This window comes from Pelodiscus sinensis, unplaced genomic scaffold, assembly GCF_049634645.1.
Source record: "Pelodiscus sinensis isolate JC-2024 unplaced genomic scaffold, ASM4963464v1 ctg78, whole genome shotgun sequence".
NCBI classification, from domain to species: domain Eukaryota; kingdom Metazoa; phylum Chordata; order Testudines; family Trionychidae; genus Pelodiscus; species Pelodiscus sinensis.
In genome coordinates, this window is record NW_027466023.1 from 315,476 (window position 1) to 339,900 (window position 24,425).

At 49.6% G+C, this 24,425-nt stretch overlaps 1 protein-coding gene across 2 annotated transcripts in view; it reads left to right on the top strand.

Moving 5' to 3' along the window:
* The window catches only part of HCLS1 (hematopoietic cell-specific Lyn substrate 1), an 88,696-nt gene that overhangs the window by 43,022 nt on the left and 21,249 nt on the right, over positions 1–24,425 (top strand). For both annotated transcript variants that reach the window (XM_006120741.4, XM_075918371.1), the window contains 3 exons: positions 16,205–16,315; positions 17,436–17,490; positions 19,943–20,053. In XM_006120741.4, the coding sequence (XP_006120803.2) occupies positions 16,205–16,315; positions 17,436–17,490; positions 19,943–20,053 (277 nt within the window). The remainder of the gene's footprint in view (positions 1–16,204; positions 16,316–17,435; positions 17,491–19,942; positions 20,054–24,425) is intronic.

Here is a 24,425-nt window from a genome sequence, read left to right on the forward strand (position 1 = left end):
ATGATCTCAAAATAAAAAAGGAGTCATATAAAAAATGGAAACTAGGACAACTAACAAAGGATGAATATAGGCAAGCAACACGGGAATGCAGGGGCAAGATTAGAAAGGCAAAGGCACAAAATGAGATCAAACTAGCTACAGGCATAAAGGGAAACAAGAAGACCTTTTATAAATACATTAAAAGCAAGAGGAAGACCAAGGACAGGGTAGGCCCACTGCTTAGCGAGGAGGGAGAAGCAGTAACAGGGAACTTGGAAATGGCGGAGATGCTCAATGACTTCTTTGTTTCGGTCTTCACCGAGAAGTCTGGAGGTGTGCCTAACGTAGTGAATACAAGCAGAGAGAGGGTAAGTTTAGAAGATAGGATACACAAAGAACAAGTTAAAAATCACTTAGGAAAGTTAGATGTCAGCAAGTCACCAGGTCCTGATGAAATGCATCCCAGGATACTCAAGGAGCTGATAGAGGAGGTATCTGAGCCTTTAGCTATGATCTTTGAAAAATCATGGCAGACAGGGGAGATTCCAGAAGACTGGAAAAGGGCAAATATGTGCCCATCTATAAAAAGGGGAATAAGAACAACCCAGGAAATTATAGACCGGTCAGTTTAACGTCTGTCCCAGGGAAGATAATGGAGCAGGTAATTAAGGAAATCGTATGCAAACACTTGGAAAGTAATAAAGTGATAGGGAATAGCCAGCATGGGTTTGTGAAGAACAAGTCATGCCAAACTAATCTGATAGCTTTCTTTGATAAGATAACGAGCCTTGTGGATAAGGGAGAAGCGGTGGATGTCATATACCTAGACTTTAGTAAGGCATTTGATACGGTCTCGCATGATATTCTTATTGATAAACTAGGCAAATATAACTTAGATAGGGCCACGATAAGGTGGGTGCATAATTGGCTGGATAACCGTAGTCAGAGAGTTGTTGTTAACGGTTCTAAATCCTGCTGGAAAGGGATAACAAGTGGAGTTCCTCAAGGGTCTGTTTTGGGACCCGTACTATTCAATATCTTCATCAATGATGTAGATATTGGGATAGAGAGTACGCTTATTAAGTTTGCAGATGATACCAAACTAGGTGGGGTTGCTACTTCTTTGGAGGATAGGGAAATAATTCAAAATGACCTTAGCAAGTTAGAGAAATGGTCAGAGGTAAACAGGATGAGGTTTAATAAAGAGAAATGCAAAGTGCTCCACTTAGGAAGGAACAATCAGTTCCATACATACAAGATGGGAAGCGACTGTCTAGGAAGGAGCATGGTGGAAAGGGATCTAGGGGTCATAGTGGACCACAAGTTGAATATGAGTCAACAGTGTGATGCTGTTGCAAAAAAAGCAAATATGATTCTAGGTTGTATCAACAGGTGTGTTGTAAGCAAAACTCGTGAAGTCATTCTGCCGCTCTACTCTGCACTAGTTAGGCCTCAGCTGGAGTACTGTGTCCAGTTCTGGGCGCCACATTTCAAGAAAGATGTGGAGAAATTGGAAAGGGTACAGAGAAGAGCGACAAGAATGATTAAAGGTCTAGAGAACATGACCTATGAAGCCAGGCTTCATGAACTGGGCTTGTTTAGTTTGGAAAAAAGAAGATTAAGGGGGGACATGATAGCGGTTTTCAAATATCTAAAAGGGTGTCACAAGGAGGAAGGCGAAAATTTGTTCCTCTTGGTTTCTGAGGACAGGACAAGGAGTAATGGGCTTAAAGTGCAGCAGGGGAGGTTTAGATTGGACATTAGGAAAAAATTCCTAACTGTCAGTGTGATCAAATATTGGAATAAATTGCCAAGGGAGGTGGTGGAATCTCCCTCTCTGGAGATATTTAAGAACAGGTTAGATAGACATCTGTCAGGGATGGTGTAGACGGAGCTTGATCCTGCCTTGAGGGCGGGGGGCTGGACTCGATGACCTCTCGAGGTCCCTTCCAGTCCTATTATTCTATGATTCTATGAGTTCGAACTAGGCTTCCTAGTTCGAACTACCGTTACTCCTCATTCCACGAGGAGTCCAGTATTTTCTAATTAAGTTTTTATTATTATCATGAGTATCAGTAAGTAGTTGCATACTGCCTGGCTGGTAGACAACTATGCAGTAGAGAGAAGGGGGAGGGAACAGAGGCAGGGATGAGGTGGGATGGAATCCCCAGGCCCAGACTCGCCCATGCACCCCACTGGGACCATGTACGGGACGGGCAGCGCCCTGGGATCTGCGTAGGCCGGGGTCAGCCCCACACCCTGCCCTCCCCGGCCAGCCCTGCTCCCCCTGACTCCCTCCCAGCCATCCCCATTCCCCTGCAGCCAGTTCCTCCCCAGCCATCCCTGCTTCCTGCTGGCTGGTTACACCCCTCGCACCCCGCACCCCGATCTTCCCCAGCCAGTCCCGCTCCTCCCAACCTCCTCCTGGCCAGCCCTGCTTCCCACCGGCTGGTTCCCCCTCCCACACACACACACTCTCCCTTGGCCAGCCCTGCCCCCCCCCCCAACCTCCTCCCAGCCATCCCCGCTCCCCTCCTGGCCGGTCCCACCCCTACCCCCGATCTGAGATCAGGTGTGTCCAGTATTTTTTTTAAACCATCTGGTATCCCTAGAAAGGAGGTGGAATCAAGGCTCACTATCCGCAATCACACTTACAGTCCGATGAAATGCAGGCTGAGCACCAGGTACCAGAAGGAGTTCATGCTTTTGGTATCTGAAACCAGTTCGCTGGCCAGGCAATCCGAGCAGAGGGCACCCCCTGGGAGGTCCTGCTTGGTGATCCTCTTTCGGGTTCCCTCTCTCTTTGTTGGATCGATGGTGTTACAGGCCATGTGCAGCTTCTGTGGCCATAGGCCTTCCTCACTGTCCTCTCTGGGCCATGTGCACTGCTGGGGGCCTGTGATGGGGCGAACAAGCCCCACGCTAAAGGGCTGAGAGTGGCCCAGAGGTTTTTCTGGCCCGGGATCCATCGGGAGGTACGCGAGTTCTGCGAATCCTGCCCTGAATGCCAACACGCCAACCCAAAGGGGGTCCCCACAGCCCCTCTAGTAGCACTGCCCGTGGTAGGAGTCCCCTTCGAACGCATCGGGATGGACCTGGTGGGACCCCTCGAGAAGGCCAGTTCGGGATGCCAATACATCCTGGTTATCATGGATTATGCAACTAGGTACCCCAAGGTTATCCCATTGAGAAATACAACGGCCTCTACTATAGCTGCAGAACTCATGAAGGTGTTCTCCAGGGTAAGAATACCGAAGGAGATATTGACCGATCAGGGCACAAATGTAGCATACAGATTAATGGCAGAGCTCTGCAGGCTGTTAAATATCCGAGCCCTGCGAACATCCGCGTATCACCCGCAAACTGACGGCTTGGTGGAGCGGTTCAACCAGACGTTGAAATCAATGCTCCGTAAATTGGTAGACGAGGACCCCCAGGGCTGGGACAAACTTCTCCCGGCTTTACTCTTTGCCGTGCAAGAAGTGCCGCAAGCCTCGACAGGCTTTTCGCCCTTCGAGCATCTATACGGACGACAACCCCGAGGAATACTTGACCTCCTAAGGGAAGACTGGGAGACCCAGGAGTCCCGGGTGCTGGGTACTGTCAACTATGTGCTACAGCTAAGGGAACGCCTACAGAATTTAGAAGAGTTCGCACGAGCCAACCTCCTACAGGCCCAGAAGACCCAGGCCCGCTACTACAATAAAGGGACAAAGCTTCAGACGTTTGAACCCGGGGAGCAGGTGCTCCTACTTTTACCATCCCAAGAGTTGAAGCTACTCGCCAAATGGCAAGACCCATTCGAGGTGGTGCGCAGGGTGGGGCCTGTAGATTATGAGGTGCGATTGACGGGGAGGAGAAGAGGTTTGCAGATCTATCATGTGAACCTGCTGAAAAAGTGGAAATCACAGGAGTGACTCTTGATTACTCCCTGCCCACCCAATGATGACCTGGGACCTGTGGCTGTCGACCCCGCCTCGGAACGACCGGCCAACCTGGGAGGAGAACTGACCCCAACCCAGAAAGAGGAGCTACTCCACTTGCTTAAGAAGTATGTGCACGTCTTATCCACCCAGCCCGGCCGGACTAGTATGGTGAGTCATCATATAAGCACCTTACCCGGCCATAAAGTCCGGAACCCCCACCGACCCTTACCCCAGAAAATGTGGGAGCCTGTACAGAAAGAGATCCAAGCCATGCTAGAGATGGGAGTAATCGAAGAATCACGGAGCGAGTGGCGTAGCCCCATAGTGCTCGTCCCAAAACCCGACGGATCACTTCGATTTTGTATCGACTTCTGAAAGGTCAACTCCGTCTCCAGATTCGATGCCTACCCCATGCCCCGCGTGGACGAGCTACTAGAGTGGCTAGGGAAAGCAATAGAAATGTAGCCGTGTTAGTATGGGGTAGCTGAAGCAAAATGCAGGACAATGTAGCACTTTAAAGACTAACAAGATGGTTTATTAGATGATGAGCTTTCGTGGGTCAGACCCACTTCCTCAGATCAAATAGTGGAAGAAAATAGTCACAACCATATATACCAAAGGATACAATTAAAAAAAAATGAACACATATGAAAAGGACAAATCACATTGCAGAACAGGAGGAGGATGCGGGGGAGGGGGAAGGAAGGAAGGTAAGTGTGAATTGATGATATTAGAGGTGGGGAGAGTGGGATGTTTGTGAGTTAATGGTATTAGAGGTGACAATTGGGGAAGCCATCTTGGTAATGGGTAAGATAGTTCAAGTGTTTGTTCAGTCCTTCTCGGAGAGTGTCGAATTTTAACATGAATGACAGTTCAGAGGATTCCCTTTCAAGTGCAGATGTAAAAGGTCTTTGCAGCAGAATGCAGGTGGTTAAGTCATTGAGAGAGTGTCCTTTCTGGTTAAAATGGCAAGAAACTGTTTTTTCTTTGCGATCTTGTCTGATATCTGTTTTGTGGGCATTAATCCTTTGGCGAAGTGTCTGAGATGTTTGTCCAATGTACATAGCAGACGGACACTTTCGGCACATGATAGCATAGATTATATTTCTGGATGCGCAGGAATATGTGTTCTTGATCTTATAGCTCACTTGGTTAGGTCCAATAATGGACCCCCACCGGTTATATGCCACAGCATACATAGACGACATTGTGGTATACAGCCATACGTGGTCGGAACACCTACGACATCTGGAGGCGGTGCTGAAAACCCTAGGAGAGGCGAACCTCATCGCGAACCCTGGAAAGTGCCACTTGGGGCAGAGAGAGGTGACATACCTGGGCTACACAGTAGGAGGAGGCACTTTGAAGCCCTTAATTGACAAGGTCCAAGCCCTCCAAGAGTGGAAACGACCAACGACAAAGAGACAGGTCCGTCAATTTCTGGGACTAGTGGGCTACTATCATCGATTTGTGCCCGACTTTTCAGCCCTAGCAGCACCCCTATCGGACCAACGAAGAAGGACATGCCAACAAAGGTTCGGTGGTCGCAGGAATGCGAGGGGGCATTCCGAACGCTCAAAAGGCGGCTGACAGAAGCGCCAGTGCTGTCCCCCCCGGACTTTGCTAAGAACTTCATTCTCCAGACAGACGCCTCCCAGAAGGGATTAGGGGCTGTACTAGCTCAAGAAAGAGAGGGGGAAAAACACCCGGTACTCTATATGAGCTGAAAACTTTTCCCAAGAGAGCAGAAGTACTCCACAATCGAAAAGGAGGCTCTGGTGGTGAAATGGGCCATAGAGGCCCTCTGTTACTACCTATTAGGTAGCCACTTCCAACTGGTGACGGACCATGCCCCTTTAAGATGGCTGCACAGTATGAAGAACGCCAATCCACGGATAATGCAGTGGTACTTATCGCTACAACTCAATGATTTTGAGGTGGCTCACCGCCCGGGTAAGACCCACGTGAACGCGGATTTCTTTTCCCGGGTAGGCGAGGAGGAAGTAAGGTCAAGTCAGACTGTAACCAACCGCTTAAGGGGGAGGGTGTGTGATGGGGCGAACAAGCCCCACACTAAAGGGCTGAGAGTAGCCCATGCCCAGCTGGCCCTTACAGCCCTGCTGGGCATGCTCCCAGGCAGGCCAGTATATAAAGCAGGCAGTGGCCCAGCAGAGGGAAGGGCAGCTAGAGGTCAGGAGGAGCCAGGCTGCAAATCCAGTGTTCCTGCGGCATCTGGGACTCAACTGAAGGCCAGCGTGGGACCCCGGGAGTGAAGCCGACCCCAACCCCACGGAGTAACGGGCACACCTACCCTGCCAACTCCAGCCCCAGTAAGGACCGCCGCCCAGACGGACAGGATAGGAGAGGGGGGTGCCAGGGTGGTAGGAAGCGGCCCAGGGCAGAGGTTTCCTAATCCAGTTTGGTGCGTAGCGGCTGGATTCCCCACCAAGCCGGCAGGACCTAGAGTCCCTGCCCACAGGGCCCTGGGCCGGAACCCGGTGGAGAGGGAGGGCCCGGGTCCCCCTACCAGCCCTTGCCACACCTGGGGAGTCACTCGGGCCTGGAGAGGCTTTTCCCCAGAACTAGACCTGCGTACTGTATATGCCCTGAGAGCAGGGCCGAGACTTTGGGGATTTTGGGTACCGTATACGCCCTGAGAGCAGGGTACCGTATATGCCCTGACTTTTGGGTACCGTATATGCCCTGAGGGAAGGGCCTGGACCAAGACACGGGCCAGTAGAAGGGGGCCGCAACCCTCATCAGGGATGCCCACCCTGACAGGGCCGTGTGCACCCTGTGCAGAGGGCCATGTGCACTCAAGTTCAGGTCAGTAAAATTTCATCCTCCACTGCATGTTCGTTTCCCACACACACCGTGTATTCAATCAGGAAGGGGGAACCATAAGCGGAATTTACAGAACCTAAGCCAATAACAATTCAACTTTACATCAATTATAATGTGCAAACAGATAACAATGTTCTTCGCCCTCAACATTAAGTAGAATAAGACCCTTTGGTGAGGGACCTTGTTAAAGGCTTTCTGGAAATCTAAGTACACTATATCTACTGGATCTCCCTTGTCCACATGTTTGTTGACCCCTTCAAAGAACTCTAACAGATTAGTAAGGTATAATTTCCCTTTACAGAAACACTGCCCCCAATAAATTATGTTCCTCTATGTGTCTGACAATTTCATTCTTTACTATAGTTTCAACTAATTTTCCCGGTACTGATGTTCGACTTACCGGTCTGTAATTTCCAGGATCATCTTTAGAGCCCATTTTAAATATTGGTGTCACATTAACTATCTTCCAGTCATTAGATACGGAAGCTGATTTAAAGCATCAGCTGCAAATCACAGTTAATAGTTCACATCTGAGTTCTTTCAGAACTGTTGGGTGAATGCCATCTGGTCTCGGTGACTTGTTACCCTTGAGTTTATCAATTTGTTCAAAAACCTCCTCTAATGACACCTCAGCCAGAGACAATTCCTCAGATTTGTCACCTAAAAAGAATGGCTCTGGTTTGGGAATCTCCCCAATATCCTCAGCCATGAAGACTGAAGCAAAGAATTCATTTAGCTTCTCTGCAATGACTTTACCATCTTTGAGTGCTCTTTTAGCATCTTGATCATCCAAGCTGGAAACTGTGAAAGGGATGAGTTGAGGCCTACCCAGAATATGTCAACTGAGCACCAGTTTAATTGTAAGTGGAAAGGAAAGGCAGCATTGTCAGATACAGGAGATAAAAATAAAAACAAAATTTGATTGGTTGACCAACAATAACCCCGCTTTTAGGGAAGTAAGTAACTCAGACAGCAGTATGCAACAAAGTGCTGATTACCCCAAATGGAGCAGACGAAAGTTTTTTGTAAGGGCAGAATGAGACAACAAAAATCTAACGTCAGCAATTGTCAGGCGAGTGGAGGATACCAAAATACCGAAAAGGGTATATAAGGTTGGCTGAAACAGACCTAGAGCGGACGGATTGCGAATCCGAAAAGCCAGGTCTGATCAAACCAAGGCTCCCTCCCCGGCGCTGAATCTCGCTGCCGCACATAAGCTCCGAAAGGGGAACGAATAAGCCCCGAAAGGGGAACGAACACTGGTTGTAAGTTGCAACGAAAAATCCAAAGAAAGGAAAAACATAAAGAAAAGAATCTCTCCTGAATCTAAGCAATGCTTCTATCTTTTTTAACGTGAGTATTATATATTTGTTAACTCCATAAATTGTTTAAAGGTAAATCAGGAGGGTATATCTGTGGGAGAAGTTATTATTTCTTGTTTTTTTAACTGTACTGTTTTTCTACTTTTTCTTTGTATATTATATTGTCTTAAAATAAACAAAAATAGTGAATTGATTTAAATAGAAAATTAATTATAAAGTAAATAGAAAAAATAAATAATCTTTGTTTGACCCTAAAAAGAAGTATTCCTCTGTCTGTAGTTTCAAATCCTTTAAAGAACCAAACCCGGTTACCCAATGAAACTAGACAGTAGAAGCTGTGGGGATGGTGCATGGAAGCAGAAGTAGTGCACAGACCTTAGTGATCTCATGCTAACCACTAAAGTGCCACAGGGATATGCTGGCTGCTTCCAGAAGTGGTGCACAGCCAGAGCATACAGGGAACCTTCCTTAGCCCTGTTGTGCTACCAACTGGAAGTCACCTGAGGTAAGCACTGCCTGGCTGGAGCCTGTACTCCTGCCCTAACCTTGAGCCCCTCTTCTGGGGACTGCACACCAACACCTTCTCCCAGCCATGTGTTTTGGGTGAAGCTTCTGCTTGGGAATGCAAACTCCCCAGGCTGTGGCTTCAAACATACTCCACCCTGCTCAGCTGAAGCCCTGCCCCCACTCTGCCCAAGCCTCTCCCCTCCTCATGGTCTCCATCATCTCTTCCTTTTTTCCTTAGCTGTTTACCCATTAATCCAAATGTAGCAAATTACATTTGAAAAAAACACTCTTCTAAAAGTTCTTTGTAAAGAAAATGGAGCATATTTACCACTGCATGCCAGATTGTAAAGACTGGACATGCAAAAGGTACCTAATTAAAAGCACTAAATTTTTTAATAAAAAATGTCAGTCACATTTTTTTTATTTACCCTAAAGTTTGTCAGAAATTTATTTGCAAAAACTTTGTAGTAAGGACAAGTCAGTAGTCCTGCTGTGTACAACATTAAATATTATGGAATACATGATGCAGCCCTTCTCTGTTTTACAATTTCTTAATCAGTATTTCTAAGCTGATTTTATTTTTTAAAGGACTCTTAAGCCTTCATAAAGTAATCATCCCAGGCTACTACATATTTAACACACTGAAACAGACATTATTTTAAATTAATCAGTCAGCGTGGATTAGTGTGGTCATAACAAAGTTCATTGCTTTTAGAAAAAGGGAGTCAGTAAATATGAGTGTCAGAGGAGTAGTCATGTTAGTCTATAACTGGAAAAAAAATAAAAAACAACGAGTAGTCCTGCAGCACCTTAGAGACTAAGAAAACATGTAGATGGTATCATGAGTTTTTGTGGGCACAACACACTGCTTCAGATGAATGGAGCTAAGGGGTCCAGGATACAAATAAATAGCAGAGAAAGAGAGGGGATGGGGAAGGGAAGGAGAAGGAAAAAATGGGGGAAAATATTGTCAATGAGTGTGTCCATGCTAAATGAGGCTAATAGGATGGGCTGTAAGAACCCGGTGCTTGGCTTTTTATGTCATTACCATGTGAAATGTAGTGGTCATTCCAATTCAGGTCTTTGTTCAGACTAGGAAAGTTAAATTTAGATTAATTGGCGAATCGTATAGTTGATGCAATAAATAAGCACCCCCAGAGCTGTTGCTACACTTCAAAGGCAAAGTGCTGTGGGGAGAGCGGGACCAGCAGGGGACTCAAGCAGTCTCCTGCTGGCCCTGTGCTCCCTGCAGTGTTTCAAAGCAGCAGTGCCATGTGAATCCCTCTTCTTCACGGCCCTGCTTCCTGCCTCTTTCTGACAGAGGCAGCAAGTGGAGGGGAAGCAACTGGTCAACTAGTGTGTTGACTAGTCATTCACATCCCTGGTTCAGACCTTGGTTCAAAGTGTCAAACTTGTAATTGAAACCAAATTCTGCAGTTTCTCAAGCTGGTTTTTGAAATTGCTTTGTAATAACATAGTCACTTTTAGAGCCATTAGTGAGTATCCGGGCAAGCTGAAATGTTCCCCAAGAGGTTTCTGTGTGTTACCATTTTGAATATCTGGTTTGTGTCCATTAATCCTTTGTCATAGAGACTGTCCAGTTTGGCCAATATACATGGCAGAGGGGATTGCTGGCACTTGGTGAATGTGCAGTTATATGAGCCTCTGGTGTGGTGGCTTAAGTGGTTAGGTTCTGTGATGATGTCTCTTGCATAGTGTGTAGATAGAGATTGCACCAGGGTTGATTGCATGAATGGGTTCCGTGATGAGTATGATGGAGGAGTGCTGAGTGGATGCTGGAAAGAATTTGTTTCGGGTTAAGAGGTTGGCTGTAAGTGAGGATTGGGCTGTCCCCCAAGATCTGTGAGACTGAGGGGTCATTTTCCAGGACAGGATGTAGATTGTTAGATTGAACTGGAGGTGTTTAAATTGGGGGCTGTAGGTGATGACAAGTGGTCTGTTGTTTTCTGTGTTGGGCCTATCTTGAAGAAGCTGATGCCTGGGTACTTGTCTGGTTCTGTCAATCAGTTTATTTCACTTCTCCAGGTGGGTATTTAAGTTTTAAGAATGCTTGATATAGATCCCAAAGGTGTTTGCCTCTATAAGTGGGATTGGAATAAATCTGATTGTATCTTAGGGCCTGGCTGTAAACAGTTGATTGGGAAATGTGTCTTGGATGGAAGCTAGAGGCATGTGGGTAAGTGTAACAGTCACTAGGTTTCTGGTATAAGGTGGTGGAAAGGTGGCTGTCCTTCATCAGCCTGCTATGGGAGTCTTCAGGAATGTTCAGAATCATAGACTCCTAGGGCTGGAAGAGAACTCCGCAGTCATTGAGTCCAACTCTCTTTCCAAAGCAGGACCAATCCCAACTCAATCATCCCAGCCAGGGCTTTGTCAGGCTGGGACTTAACCTCTAGGGATGGAAATTCCACCAGGGAACCCATCCCAATGCTTCAACACCCATCCCATAGAATCATAGAAGACTAGGACTGGAAGGGACCTCGAGAGGTCATTGAGTCCAGTCCTCTGCCCTCATGGCAGGACCAAATACTGTCTAGACCATCCCTGACAGACATTTATCTAACCTACTCTTAAATATCTCCAGAGATGGGGGGGATTCCACAACCTCCCTGGGCAATTTATTCCAGTGTTTGACCACCCTGACAGTTAGGAACTTTTTCCTAATATCCAACCTAAACCTCCCTTGCTGCAGTTTAAGCCCATCGCTTCTTGTTCTATCCTCAGAGGCCAAGATGAACAAGTTTTCTCCCTCTTCCTGGTTCCTACCTCAAGGTTGGATATTAGGGAAAAAAATAGTTTTTCCTAATATCCAACGTAGACCTCTCCCACTGCAACTTGAGACCACTGCTCCTCATTCTGTCATCTGCCACCACTAAGAACAGCCTCTCTCCTTCCTCTTTGGAACCCTTGTTCAGGTAGTTGAAGGCTGCTCTCAAATCCCCCCTCACTCTTCTCTTCTGTAGACTAAACAAGCCCAAATCCCTCAGCCTCTCCTCATAAGTCATGTGCTTCAGCCCCCTAATCATTTTGGTTGCCCTCCTCTGGACCCTCTCCAATGCGTCCACATCCTTTCTAAAATGGAAGGAGGAGGGGCACAGAATTGGACACACTACTCCAGATGTGACCTAACTAGTGCCGAATAAAGGGGAATAATCACTTCTCTAGATCTGCTGGCAATGTTCCTCGTAATGCTCCCTATTATGCCATTAGTCTTCTTTGCTACAAGGGCGCACTGTTGACTCATAAGAATAGGGATAGGAAGTCTATTACAGATGCATAGTCATCTTTACCAACCAAACTTATCCTCTCATGAAAGAATGAAAGGCTGCTAAGACCTGTTTTCTAGCACAGTGGTCTCCAGCCTTTTTACACCCAAGATCACTTTTTAAATATCAGGGAAAGACAAGATCTACCCCCATCCCTTCCCCAAGACCCTACCTTCTCCATTCCTCTTCTGTCCATCACGTGCTGTCCCCTCGCCCTTACTCACTCTCATGGGGTTGAGACAGGAGGTGCAGGCAGTGGGGTGGGAATGAGGTATTTGAGTGTGGGAAGGGGTGAGAGATGCAAGCTCTGGGGGGGGGGGGAGCTGGGTACAGGAAGAGGTGGAGAAGGGGATGCTGGCTTACAAAGGGGGCTCCAGGCTGGAGAGTGTTGGGGTCAGGTGGAGGGTTGGGGTGCTGAACACACCGCAGGCTTGTGGATGTGGGGTGCAGGAGTTTGGGATGGGGGTTTGAGGGGCTCAGGACACAGATTTGCCATGTGTGGATGGTATAGGAGTGTTATGGCAGAAGACTGGGGATGTGGAGGTGCAGGAGTTTGGGGATGTGAGGGGCTCAGAACAGGGGATTCAGGTGTATGATGTACTCAGGGTTGGGGTCTGTGGCAATGCAGGGGTGTTACGATGCTGCAGTCAGATGGGGGCTTGGCCCCAATTGGGGGCTAGTTGGCCAGGATTCATTTTTAAATAGAATATTATGTCCAACACAAAACATTTCAGAATTGTCTTTATTTATGGGAGGGGCAGAGAACTTGTTTTGAGTCAGGGTCACTGATGCACAGAAAAATCAGTTGGGGACCACACAAGTGAGATACAAAAAACAAATCCTCCCAACCCTTATTGATGTATCCCCAACGGAGACACCCCACTCCCCTGCCACTCCAGCCCCATGGCGGGAGGGGGAAGATAGGTAGGTTCAAGGCCTGAGGCCAGATTAACTCTTCTGCGGTTCCAGGGTTAGTGGATTTTGTGGGCCCCTCTACACTCTGAGATGGGGCCAAAAATGAGAGATCCAGTGTGTGAGAGAGGGCTGCCAATGAGTGGGATGGAGCTGCAGAATCTAGGTGGAAAATAGGGTACAGGAGCAAGTTGGGGGTAGGTGTTTGTCCAGGAGGGAGGGGGCAGGAGCAGGGTGCTGGTAGAGGTCTGGCCAGGAGGCAGGGGCAGGGTTCTGGTGGGTGTCTGGCCAAGGGACAGGGTGCTGAATGGTGTCTGGCCAGGGGGTAGGAGCAAAGTGCTGGTTGGTGTCTGGCCATGAGACAGGGGTAGGGCACTGGATGGTGTCTGGGCTGGGTGCTGGATAGGGTTTGGCCAGGAGGCAGGAGCAGGGTGCTGGTGGGGGTCTGGCCAGGCAGCAGTATGCTGTTGGGAGCTGGGGCAGGGTGCTGGTGGGGGTCTGGGCAGAGTGCAGGAGCAGGGTGCTGTCTGGGGTTTGGGCAGGTGTCAGGTGGGGGCCTGGGCAGGGGGCTGGTTGCTAATAGAGGGCCTGGGCAGGGGGCAGGTTGCTGATAGGGGCCTGGACAGGGGGAGGGAACAGGCACAGCTTGGCTGGTACCTGGGGGTCCCGCGGCTGCGCGCCAGGACCGGCATTTCAGGAAGCACATGTGCTGCTCCTCCCCTCCTCAAACAGCCAGCGTGCTTTCTGAGAAGTTGGAGCTGGTGTGCAATCCCAGGACTCCTACTCCCTCCCCTCCCCTCAGGAAGGAAGACAGGAAGCACAGCAAGGGAAGTCCCTGGCTACACACCAGACCTGGCTTTTCAGGAAGCGTGCTGGCTGTTTGGGGAGGGGAGTAGCAGTCCATGTGCTTCCTGAGACACTGGACCTGGAGCACAGCTATGGGACTTCCCTCCCCATGCCACAGGAAGCCGGCACTACCTCCATTTTCCCAGGAGGCAGCGGCAGCAAGGACTACTTCTTGGAGGAGGGAAAATGGGGGAGGGGGGCCTGGAATGCCTCGCAATTGTCTGGTCCTACCTCCACAATCAGCCAATTGATTGCAATCAATGGATTGGTGACCACATTTCTAGCAGAAAATGCTCACTGGCACTAAGTATATTCCTGTCCTTTTATTCTTTATTAACTGAATCCTGTATCAGCTATTGGGTTACTTTGCCTAGGACTGATCTCAGGCTAACCAGCATTTAGTTATCCAGGTCAACTCACTTGCCATTTTTGAATATTGGAATCACATTGATGCACTTTGAGTCTTTGGAGATTTCCTCATGTATTTCAGGGGAGGGTGACCAAAATGATGAGGGGTCTGGAGCACTTGACCTATGAGGAGAGGCTGAGGGATTTGGGTTTGTTTAGTCTGCAGAAGAGAAGAGTGAGGTGGGATTTTATAGCAGCCTTCAACTTCCTGAAGGGAGGTTCCAAAGAGGATGGAGGGAGGCTGTTCTCAGTAGTAACGGATGGCAGAACAAGGAGCAAGTTACAGTGGGGGAGGTCTAGGTTAGATATTAGGGTTAGGGTTAGGGAGGTTCCCTAGGAGGATGGTGAAATACTGGAATGGATTACCTCGGGAGGGGGTGGAATCTCCATCCCTAGAGGTTTTTAAATCTCGGCTTGACACAGCCCTGGCTGGGTTGATTTAGTTGGTATTGGTCCTGCCTAGGCCAGGGGGCTGGACTTGATGACCTCTTGCGGTGTCTTCCAGCTCTATGATTCAGGAATTATTAAAATTTAACATCAGTAGGTCAGAGCTATCTTCAGTCAGCTCTTTATGGGCTCTTGGGTGCAGGACCATTGATTTATTTTTTCCCTAGCAGATGTTGTATAACATCCCCCTTCATTACTAATGGACCAGAAATTTTTAAATCATCCTCATGTGATACAAGTGCATCATCCTGCTTCTTTCCTAATACAGAATAGAAACATTTATTGGAGGTTTATGTTTTTTCCATATTAGCAATTTTACCATCTACCTTTTGTAATAGACCTATATCATCACTAGAATTTCTTTTGTTCCCAATATACTTTTAAACAACCTAAACCTCTCTTCACTGTCCTTAGCCCTGCCAGCTATTTCCCCCTGCTGTCCTCAGCTTCCCTTATCAATTTTCTACACTTCATAAATGTTAATGTATTTGACTGATGTTTATTTCCCCTTTTCCCCCCATTTGTTGTATGTTGCTTGCTTCCTTTAATTATTTGCTGCTTTCAATTCACCATTGGCCCAGGATAGGCCTTTAGCCAAAATTATACTCTTTCCTCTTGTGGAATCCTGGTGTTTTGAACTTCTAATAAACTCTTCTTAAAGAATATTCATCTTTCATTCACATTCTTCCATCTCTATTTTCCCACCCACTCATTTTCCTCCACTTTGGGAAATTAGCCTTTTAAAAGCACCAAGGGTTTGTACTGCACTGCCAGGTATCTGGTTTTGGACTGGAAGCCCTGGTTTAAAGGTGGCTCCAGCTGGCATTGCTGACTAGACCATTAAAAGTCAGATCTGTGGTGCAGCAGAGCTCAGACAGGCTCCCTGCCTGTCCTGGCTCCGCATGGCTCCTGGAAGTGGCCAGCATATCCCAGTGGCCCTAATCTGGGGCAATTAAGGGACTATGTGCATTGACCCTGCCCCCAGCAAGCTGTGGGGGTGGTGCCTGTGGGCATGCACAGACAGCAGAGCTTTGTAGTTGCTCATGTGCCTAGGAGCTGAACATGCCAGCCTCTTCCAGGAACAAAGCCTGCCTTAACCCACTGTGAGCTGTCTGAGAGCCACTCCCATATGCCAACCCCCTACCCAGTCCTGGGCTTCCTCCCACCCCATATCTCTTCTGGAGCCCACACCCCAACCACCTGCCCCAGCTCTGAGTTCCCTCCTGCACTTCACACATCTCATCCCTAGCCCCACCCCTGAACTCACATCACCAGCTGGAGCCTTTACCCTGTCCGGCACCCCAACCTCCTGCCCCCACCCAGTGAAAGTGAGTAGGGTGATGACGAGCAAGTGACAGAGGGAAGGGGATGGAGTGAGTAAGGGCAGGACCTCAGTGCAGAGGATAGGGCAAGGGAGTTGGTCCTGTGCAATGAGAAAGTTGCCAACCCTGACTGGTGTGTGGAACTGTTCTCTGTCCATGTCAAGGAATCACATTATGAGTGCTAGGTGGGCTCTGGGTACGCTGCCTTGAAGCTCAACCATCTTTCTCCCAGAGCTGAGTCTGGGCTGAGGCTGTGGGATTAAATGGTAGTGCAGCATGTTCTTTTTGTGCGTCTGTCCTGATGCAAGAACAGAATTAAGTTGTGGCTGATTTTGTCTGTATGTCTGTCCTCTCTGCTGGAGAGGAACAGCGATGGCACCTGACGCTGTTTTTTGATTTCCTAGAGTGCGCTGGGTCACGAGTACGTGGCTGATGTTGAGAAGCATTCGTCTCAGACAGATGCAGCTAAAGGCTTTGGGGGGAAGTATGGCGTCCAGAGGGACCGAGCTGACAAGGTAGGTTGGCTGCAGAGGGACAGGAATCCCATTGTCCCACAGGACTGGCTGCCATGCAGGAGCAGGTAAAATGTACTTTGTTGTAGGTGGGATTGGGTGGCTAAGAAAATCAACCTGTAGTAATTTGCAGGAAAACACTAAATCTCTTGTCAGTTTGTTATGCAGAGAATTTCAACAATGAAGTTAAAACAAAGTTTGTTTAAATAGGTAAACTCAACTGAGGGACAGAAAGATTTGATATCTATTATATAGGAGTTAAAGAATTTTACATGCTTTAAGCAAGATTGGTTTTCTTCTTATAGTGGTGAAAATTGTCTGAATTCTATGTGGGGAGGTGAACGTATAGGAGCAGGATAAAAATTCAAAAAATAACATGGGAGCGAGTGGCAGTGGGCATTGTGGGGGGAGCGGGATTAAAGAACAGTCCTGCACAGAGCTCTGAGGACATATAGCCATGTGTCTGTTTTTGCTGTGGTGGTCAGTTTAAGGCCTCAGGCTTTGTTTTCAAGATGCACAATGGTCTGGGCCCAGGATTGCTGTATGTTCTGGGTGCCTCGAAACCATCATTGACCACTCACTCCTCTGGTGTGTTGCAATTGCCTTCTCCTCTGAGGGGAGCAAGGAATCAGGCCCTGCCTGAGTACACCGCCTTTCTAGGAAGCCCTGCTAAGGTATCGGTGTCCAACTGACACCTTTCAATAAATCTGGTGTTTTCTGAACTGATGCTTTTATGGCTACATGCAATTGTTTTCAATTATGCAAACTGGCCAATTCATTTGCCCGAACTGTCACCCATGCCCCTGGCATGTGTCATGCTGCCCCCTGCTGGCTGTAGCTTGTGTTTCCTTTGTGGGCATCTCTGCACCTGCTGCTTCCCTGACCAGCAAGTGGTGGACAAGGGAGAGCTAGACTCCCCTAGTTGTGCCTCAGTCAACAATAATGCCCCTGCCATGGCTTCTGCTGGTGTCCTGCCACTGAGCAGGGCTGTACAGGAGGAGAACCAACAGGCACAAATGCAACCGCCCAGCAGGGAAAGCGGAGGGCAAAGAGGCCAGTCCCTGGCTCTGCTAAGCACCTCATCCCAATGAAACAGCTGATGCTCTTCTCCTTCTTCCTCCAGTCGGCACTTGGGTTTGAGTACAAAGGTGAGGTGGAAAAGCACTCATCCCAGAAAGGCAAGTTCAGTGGCAGAGCCTTCGCTTTCCATGACGTTCCCTCAAACCATCTGCTATTGCTCCCCTTGTCACATCGCTGCTGACCCCATCTGCCCTCCCCCTTCCTTCCCCAAACTTCCCCTCCCCCTCTTCCCCATTCTCCCTCTCCACTTCCCCGCTCACCCCATCTGCTCTGCCGTAGCACCGCTTGCACCGTTCCCTTCCTCAATCTTCCCCTCCCCCTCTTCCCCATTCTCCCTCTCCACTTCCCCGCTCACCCCATCCACTCTGCCACAGCACCCCCTTGCACCGCTCCCTTCGCCAATCTTCCCCTCCCTTTTTCTTTCCCATTCTCCTTCTCCACTTCCCCGCTCACCCCATCCACTCTGCCACAGCACCCCCTTGCACCGCTCCCTTCCCCAATCTTCCCCTCCCTTTTTCTTCCCCATTCTCCCTCTCCACTTCCCCGCTCACCCCATCCACTCTGCCACAGCACCCCCTTGCACCGCTCCCTTCGCCAATCTTCCCCTCCCTTTTTCTTCCCCATTCTCCCTCTCCACTTCCCCGCTCACCCCATCCGCTCTGCCATAGCACCCGCTTGCACCGTTCCCTTCCCCAATCTTCCCCTCCCCCTCTCTTTCCCATTCTCCCTCTCCACTTCCCCACTCACTCCATCCACTCTGCCATAGCACCCCCTTGCACCTCTCCCTTCCCCAATCTTCCCCTCCCCGTTTCTTCCGCATTTTCCTTTACCATTTCCCCGCTCATCCCATCCGCTCTGCCATAGCACCCCCTTGCACCGCTCCCTTCGCCAATCTTCCCCTCCCTTTTGCTTCCCCATTCTCCTTCTCCACTTCCCCGCTCACCCCATCTGCTCTGCCATAGCACCCGCTTGCACCGTTCCCTTCCCCAATCTTCCCCTCCCTTTTGCTTCCCCATTCTCCCTCTCCACTTCCCCACTCACCCCATCCGCTCTGCCATAGCACCCGCTTGCACCGTTCCCTTCCCCAATCTTCCCCTCCCTTTTGCTTCCCCATTCTCCCTCTCCACTTCCCCGCTCACCCCATCCGCTCTGCCATAGCACCCGCTTGCACCGCTCCCTTCCCCAATCTTCCCCTCCCTTTTGCTTCCCCATTCTCCCTCTCCACTTCCCCGCTCACCCCACCTGCTCTGCCATAGCACCCGCTTGCACCGTTCCCTTCACCAATCTTCCCCTCCCTTTTGCTTCCCCATTCTCCCTCTCCACTTCCCCGCTCACCCCATCCGCTCTGCCATAGCACCCGCTTGCACCGTTCCCTTCCCCAATCTTCCCCTCCCTTTTGCTTCCCCATTCTCCCTCTCCACTTCCCCGCTCACCCCATCCGCTCTGCCATAGCACCCGCTTGCACCGTTCCCTTCCCCAATCTTCCCCTCCCTTTTGCTTCCCCATTCTCCCTCTCCACTTCCCCGCTCACCCCATCCGCTCTGCCATAGCACCCGCTTGCACCGCTCCCTTCCCCAATCTTCCCCTCCCCTTCTTCCCCATTCTCCCTCTCCACTTCCCCGCTCACCCCATCCACTCTGCCATAGCACCCCCTTGCACCGTTTCCTTCCCCAATCTTCCCCTCCCCCTCTCTTTCCCATTCTCCCTCTCCACTTCCCCGCTCACCCCATCCACTCTGCCATAGCACCCCCTTGCACCGCTCCCTTCCCCAATCTTCCCCTCCCCGTTTCTTCCGCATTTTCCTTTACCATTTCCCCGCTCATCCCATCCGCTCTGCCATAGCACCCCCTTGCACCGTTCCCTTCCCCAATCTTCCCCTCCCCGTTTCTTCCGCATTTTCCTTTACCATTTCCCCGCTCATCCCATCCGCTCTGCCATAGCACCCCCTTGCACCGCTCCCTTCCTCAGTCTTCCCCTCCCCCTCTCTTCCCCATTCTCCCTCTCCACTTCCCCGCTCACCCCATCCGCTCTGCCATAGCACCCCCTTGCACCGCTCCCTTCCCCAATCTCCCCCCCGTTTCTTCCGCATTTTCCTTTACCATTTCCCCGCTCATCCCATCCGCTCTGCCATAGCACCCCCTTGCACCGCTCCCTTCCCCAATCTCCCCCCCCCGTTTCTTCCGCATTTTCCTTTACCACTTCCCCGCTCATGCCACCCTCAGCCACAGAGCTCCCCTGTCTTCTGCCACAGCCTCACTCCTTCACACACCACATTCCCTTCCCTCTGCTTCTCTCTTCCTCATTCTCCCTCGTCACCTTCCCCCTCTTCTACCACATCTGGACCCCCTCCTCCTTCCTCTACTCTACTGCTTCCTTAATTTGTACTGCTCCTCTTGCCCCACCCTCTTCTGTTCCCTCCTTGCCTCCTCCCTTCACCCCCACTACTGCCCTCTCTCTCTAGGTACATTTCTCCTGCCCCTCCCCATGCCCATCTGCCCTCCCCAGCAGATTGGAAGGCAGCACTTATCTGACTGATGTGCCCTTTTGCAGATTACTCCAAGGGGTTCGGTGGTCGCTATGGGGTGGAGAAGGACAAGTTGGACAAGGCAGCCGTGGGGTTCGAGTACAAGGGTCAGACGGAAAAGCACGAGTCACAGAAAGGTTAGGCCTGTGGCGAACTGTATTCTCGTGGCATGGCTACCACGTGTCTGGCCTTTCCCACCCAAAAAATATGGTGGGAAGGGGCAAGGAGTGCTTGAGGGGCACTGCCCACAGAAGTGTCCTGCTGAGAAGCCAGCACGTTGCTGGAGAGCCCCCTCTGAGCCAACGCAGGGCCCAACACTGCAATAGGCTTCATGGCAGAATGAGCCCCGTGGATGTTCCATACCCAGGCAGTGCAGCCAGCACCTTGTGGGGTGAAGAGGTCAGCAGGCTGGTGAGGATGGCCTCATTGGCAGTGGAAGGGATGGGAGGTAGCACTGAGTGAGGGGGAGGGGGCAAATTCCCTCTCTGTCAGCCAGGAAGGGGTGGAACAGTGGTGGTTAGCAGGCTGTGTCTATGGCCCATGTCTCTGGGGGTATGTCTACACTACCCTCCTAGTTCGAACTAGCGGGGTAATGTAGGCATACCGCACTTGCAAATGAAGCCCGGGATTTGAATTTCCCGGGCTTCATTTCCATAAGCGGGGAGCCGCCATTTTTAAAACCCCGCTGGTTCCTAGGATGGAACGAGGTGTACCGGTAGTTCGGAATAGGAAGCCTAGTTCGAACTACCTAGTTCGAGCCCTGTGTAGCTGCGCTGCACGGGGTTCGAACCAGCGGGGTTTTAAAAATGGCGGCTCCCCGCTTATGCAAATGAAGCCCGGGAAATTCAAATCCCGGGCTTCATTTGCAAGTGCGGTATGCCTACATTACCCTCCTCGTTCGAACTAGGAGGGTAGTGTAGACATACCCTGGGAGTCTGGATTAGACCCCCTTATGTAGGGATCTTAAGATTGAATAAAGATGGAGAACAAATTCCCTCTGGGCCTGGGTGTGACAGGTTCCCTTCAGGGTGGCATCTGAAACTGGGATACCTTGAAGTCCTTGGAATAACCAGCTTGGGCTTCCTTCCTCTGTGCTGCTATAACAAGCTGCAGATCCACTCCTGGTCCTATGCTTCCACTAGCATTCACATAGCCAGGGCCACACAGCTGCAATGACATGCAGGGTCTCTGACCAGCCACTGCATGAATCATAGAACCATAGAGCTGCAAGAGACCTCAGGAGGTCATCAAGTCCAGCCCCCTGCTCTAGGCAGGACCAATCCCAACTAAATCAACCCGGCCAGGGCTTTGTCAAGCCGAGACTTAAACACCTCTAGGGATGGAGGAGATTCCACCCCCTCCCTAGGTAACCCATCCCAGGGCTTCCCCACCCTCCTAGTGAAATAGTTTTTCCTAATTTCCAACCTAGACCTCCCCCACAGTAACTTGAGACCATTGCTCCTTGTTCTGCCATCCGTCACTACTGTGAACAGCCTCTCTCCATCCTCTTTGGAACCTCCCTTCTTTTCTGCAGACTAAACAAACCCAAAAACCTCAGCCTCTCCTCATCAGTCATGTGCTCCAGCCCCCTAATCATTTTGGTCACCCTCCGCTGAACCCTCTCCAATGCGTCCACATCCTTTCTGTAGTGGGGGCTCCAGAACTGGACACAATACTCCAGATGTGGCCTCACCAGAGCCGAATAAAAGGGAATAATCACTTCTCTGGATCAGCCAGCAATACTCCTCCTAATGCAACCAAACATGCCATTAGTCTTCTTGGCTACAAGGGCACACTGACTCATATCCAGCATCTCATCCACTGTAACCCCCAGATCCTTTTCTGCAGAACTGCTACTTAACCAGTCCTCTAATCTGTCTAGGTCACTCTGGACCCATCCCTTCCCTCCAGCATATCTATCTCTCCCCCTAGCTTAGTGTCATCTGCAAATTTGCTGAGGATGCAATCCATCCCCTCATCCAGGTCATTAATAAAGATGTTGAACAAAACTGGTCCTAGAACAGATCCTGGGGGCACTCCGTTAGAAACCGACCGCCAATCAGACATTGAGCCATTGATCACTACCCATTGGGCCCGACAGTCTAGCCAGCTTTCTATCCATCTTACAGTCCATTTATCCAATCCATACTCTCTTAACTTGCTGGCAGGAATATTGTGGGAGACTGTATCAAAAATTTTGCTTAAGTCAAGGTATGTCATATCCACCGACTTTCCCATATCCACAGAGCCAGTTACCTCATCATAGAAGCTAATCAGATCGGTCAGGTATGACATGCCCTTCATGAATCCATGTTGACTATTCCTGATCACTTTCCCCTCTTTCAAGTGCCTCAAAATGCCTTCCTTGAGGATCCACTCCATGATTTTTCCGGGGACTGAGGTAAGGCTGACTGGTCTGTAGTTCCCTGAATTGTCCTTCTTCCCTTTTTTAAAGATGGGCTCTACATTTGCCTTTTCCCAATCATCCGGGATCTCTCCTGATCTCCACGAGTTTTCAAAGATAATGGCCAAAGACTCTGCAATTATATTTGCCAGCTCCCTCAGATCCCTCAGATGCCTTAAATCCGGACCCATGGATTTGTGTATGTTTAGCTTTTCTAAATAGTTCCTAACCTGTTCTTTCCCCATCAAGAGCTGTCCACCTCCTTCCCATACTACACTGCCTAGTGCATTAGTCTGGGAGCTGACTTTGACCATGAAGACGGAGGCAAAGAAAGCATTGAGTACTTCAGCTTTTCCCACATCATCTCTTACTAGGTTACTTCCCTTCTCCAGTAAGGGCTCCGCACCCTTTCTGATCATCCTCTTATTGCTAAAATGTCTGTAGAAACCTTTCCTGTTACCCTTCGCATACCTTGCTAGCTGCAATTCCAGTTGCGTTTTCACTGTCCTGATAACTCCGCTGAATTCTCGAGCAATATATTTATACTCCTCCCTAGTCATCTGGTCAAGTTTCCACTTCTTGTACGCTTCCTTTTTGTGTTTAAGCTCACCAAGGATTTCCCCGGTAAGCCAATCTGGTCGCCTACCATATTTGCTTTTCTTACTGTGCATCGGGATGGTTTCTTCCTGTGCCTTTAATAAGGCTTCTTTAAAATATTGCCAGCTCTCCTGGACTCCTTTCCCATTCATGTAAGCATCCCAGGGAATCCTGCCCATCAGTTTTCTGAGGGAGTCAAAGTCTGCTTTTCTGAAGTCCAGTGTGAGTATTTTGCTACTCTCCTTTCTTCCTTTGGTCAGGATCCTGAAATCTACCATCTGATGATCACTGCTTCCCAGATTGTCATCTGCCTCTACTTCCCCTCCCTGTTTGTGAGCAGCAAGTCAAGCTGCTCATGGCCCCTGGTCAGTTCCTTCAGCACTTGTACCAAGAAGTTATCCCCAACATTCTCCAAAAACTTCCTGGATTGTCTGTGTACTGCTGTATTGGTCTCCCAACAGATGTCAGGATGATTAAAGTCCCCTATGAAAACTAGGGCCTGTGATCTGGAAGCTTCTCTCTGTTGTCTGAAGAAAGCCTCATCTACCTCATCCACCTGATCCGGTGGTCTATAGCAGACCCCAACCACAACATCACCCCTGTTGCTGTCACCTCTAAACTTATCCCATAGACTCTCAACAGGCTTTTCTCCCTCTATGTACTGGAGGTCTGAGCAATCATACTTCTCTCTTACATACAATGCAACTCCTCCTCCTTTTCTCCCCCGCCTGTTCTTCCTGAACAGTTTATACCCTTCCATGACAGTGCCCCAGTCGTGCGAGTCATCCCACCAAGTCTCCATTATTCCAATCAAATCATAGTTCTTTCCTCAGGGCTTTGGTCATCATCCCCCAACTAACCTAGTTTAAAGTGCTCCTCACTAGGTTTGCAAGCCTTCCTGTGAAGTTGCTCTTTCCTCTCTTGGGGTATGTCTACACTACCACCCTAGTTCAAACTAGAGTGGTAATGTAGGCAACCGGAGTTGCAAATGAAGCCCGGGATCTGAATTTCCTGGGCTTCATTTGCATCTTGCTGGGTGCCGCCATTTTTAAATGTCCGCTAGTGCGGACTCCATGCCGCGCGGCTACACGCGGCACGGAGTCCGCACTAGCGGACATTTAAAAATGGCGGCGCTCAGCAAGATGCAAATGAAGCCCGGGAAATTCAGATCCCGGGCTTCATTTGCAACTCTGGTTGCCTACATTACCACCCTAGTTTGAACTAGGGTGGTAGTGTAGACATACCCTAGGTTAGGTAGATCCCATCTCTTCCTAACAATCCTTGTGCCTGGAACAGAGTCCCATGGTTGAAGAAACCAAAGCCCTCTCTCCAACACCACCTGCTCAACCAAGCATTTACTTCCTCAGTTCGACGATCCCTACTTGGACCTTTTCCTTCAACAGGGCAGATGGACGAGAACACCACTTGCAGTTCAAATTCCTTGATCCTTCTTCCCAGTGCTACATAATCTGCAGTGACCCATTCAAGGTCATTCCTGGCCGTATCTT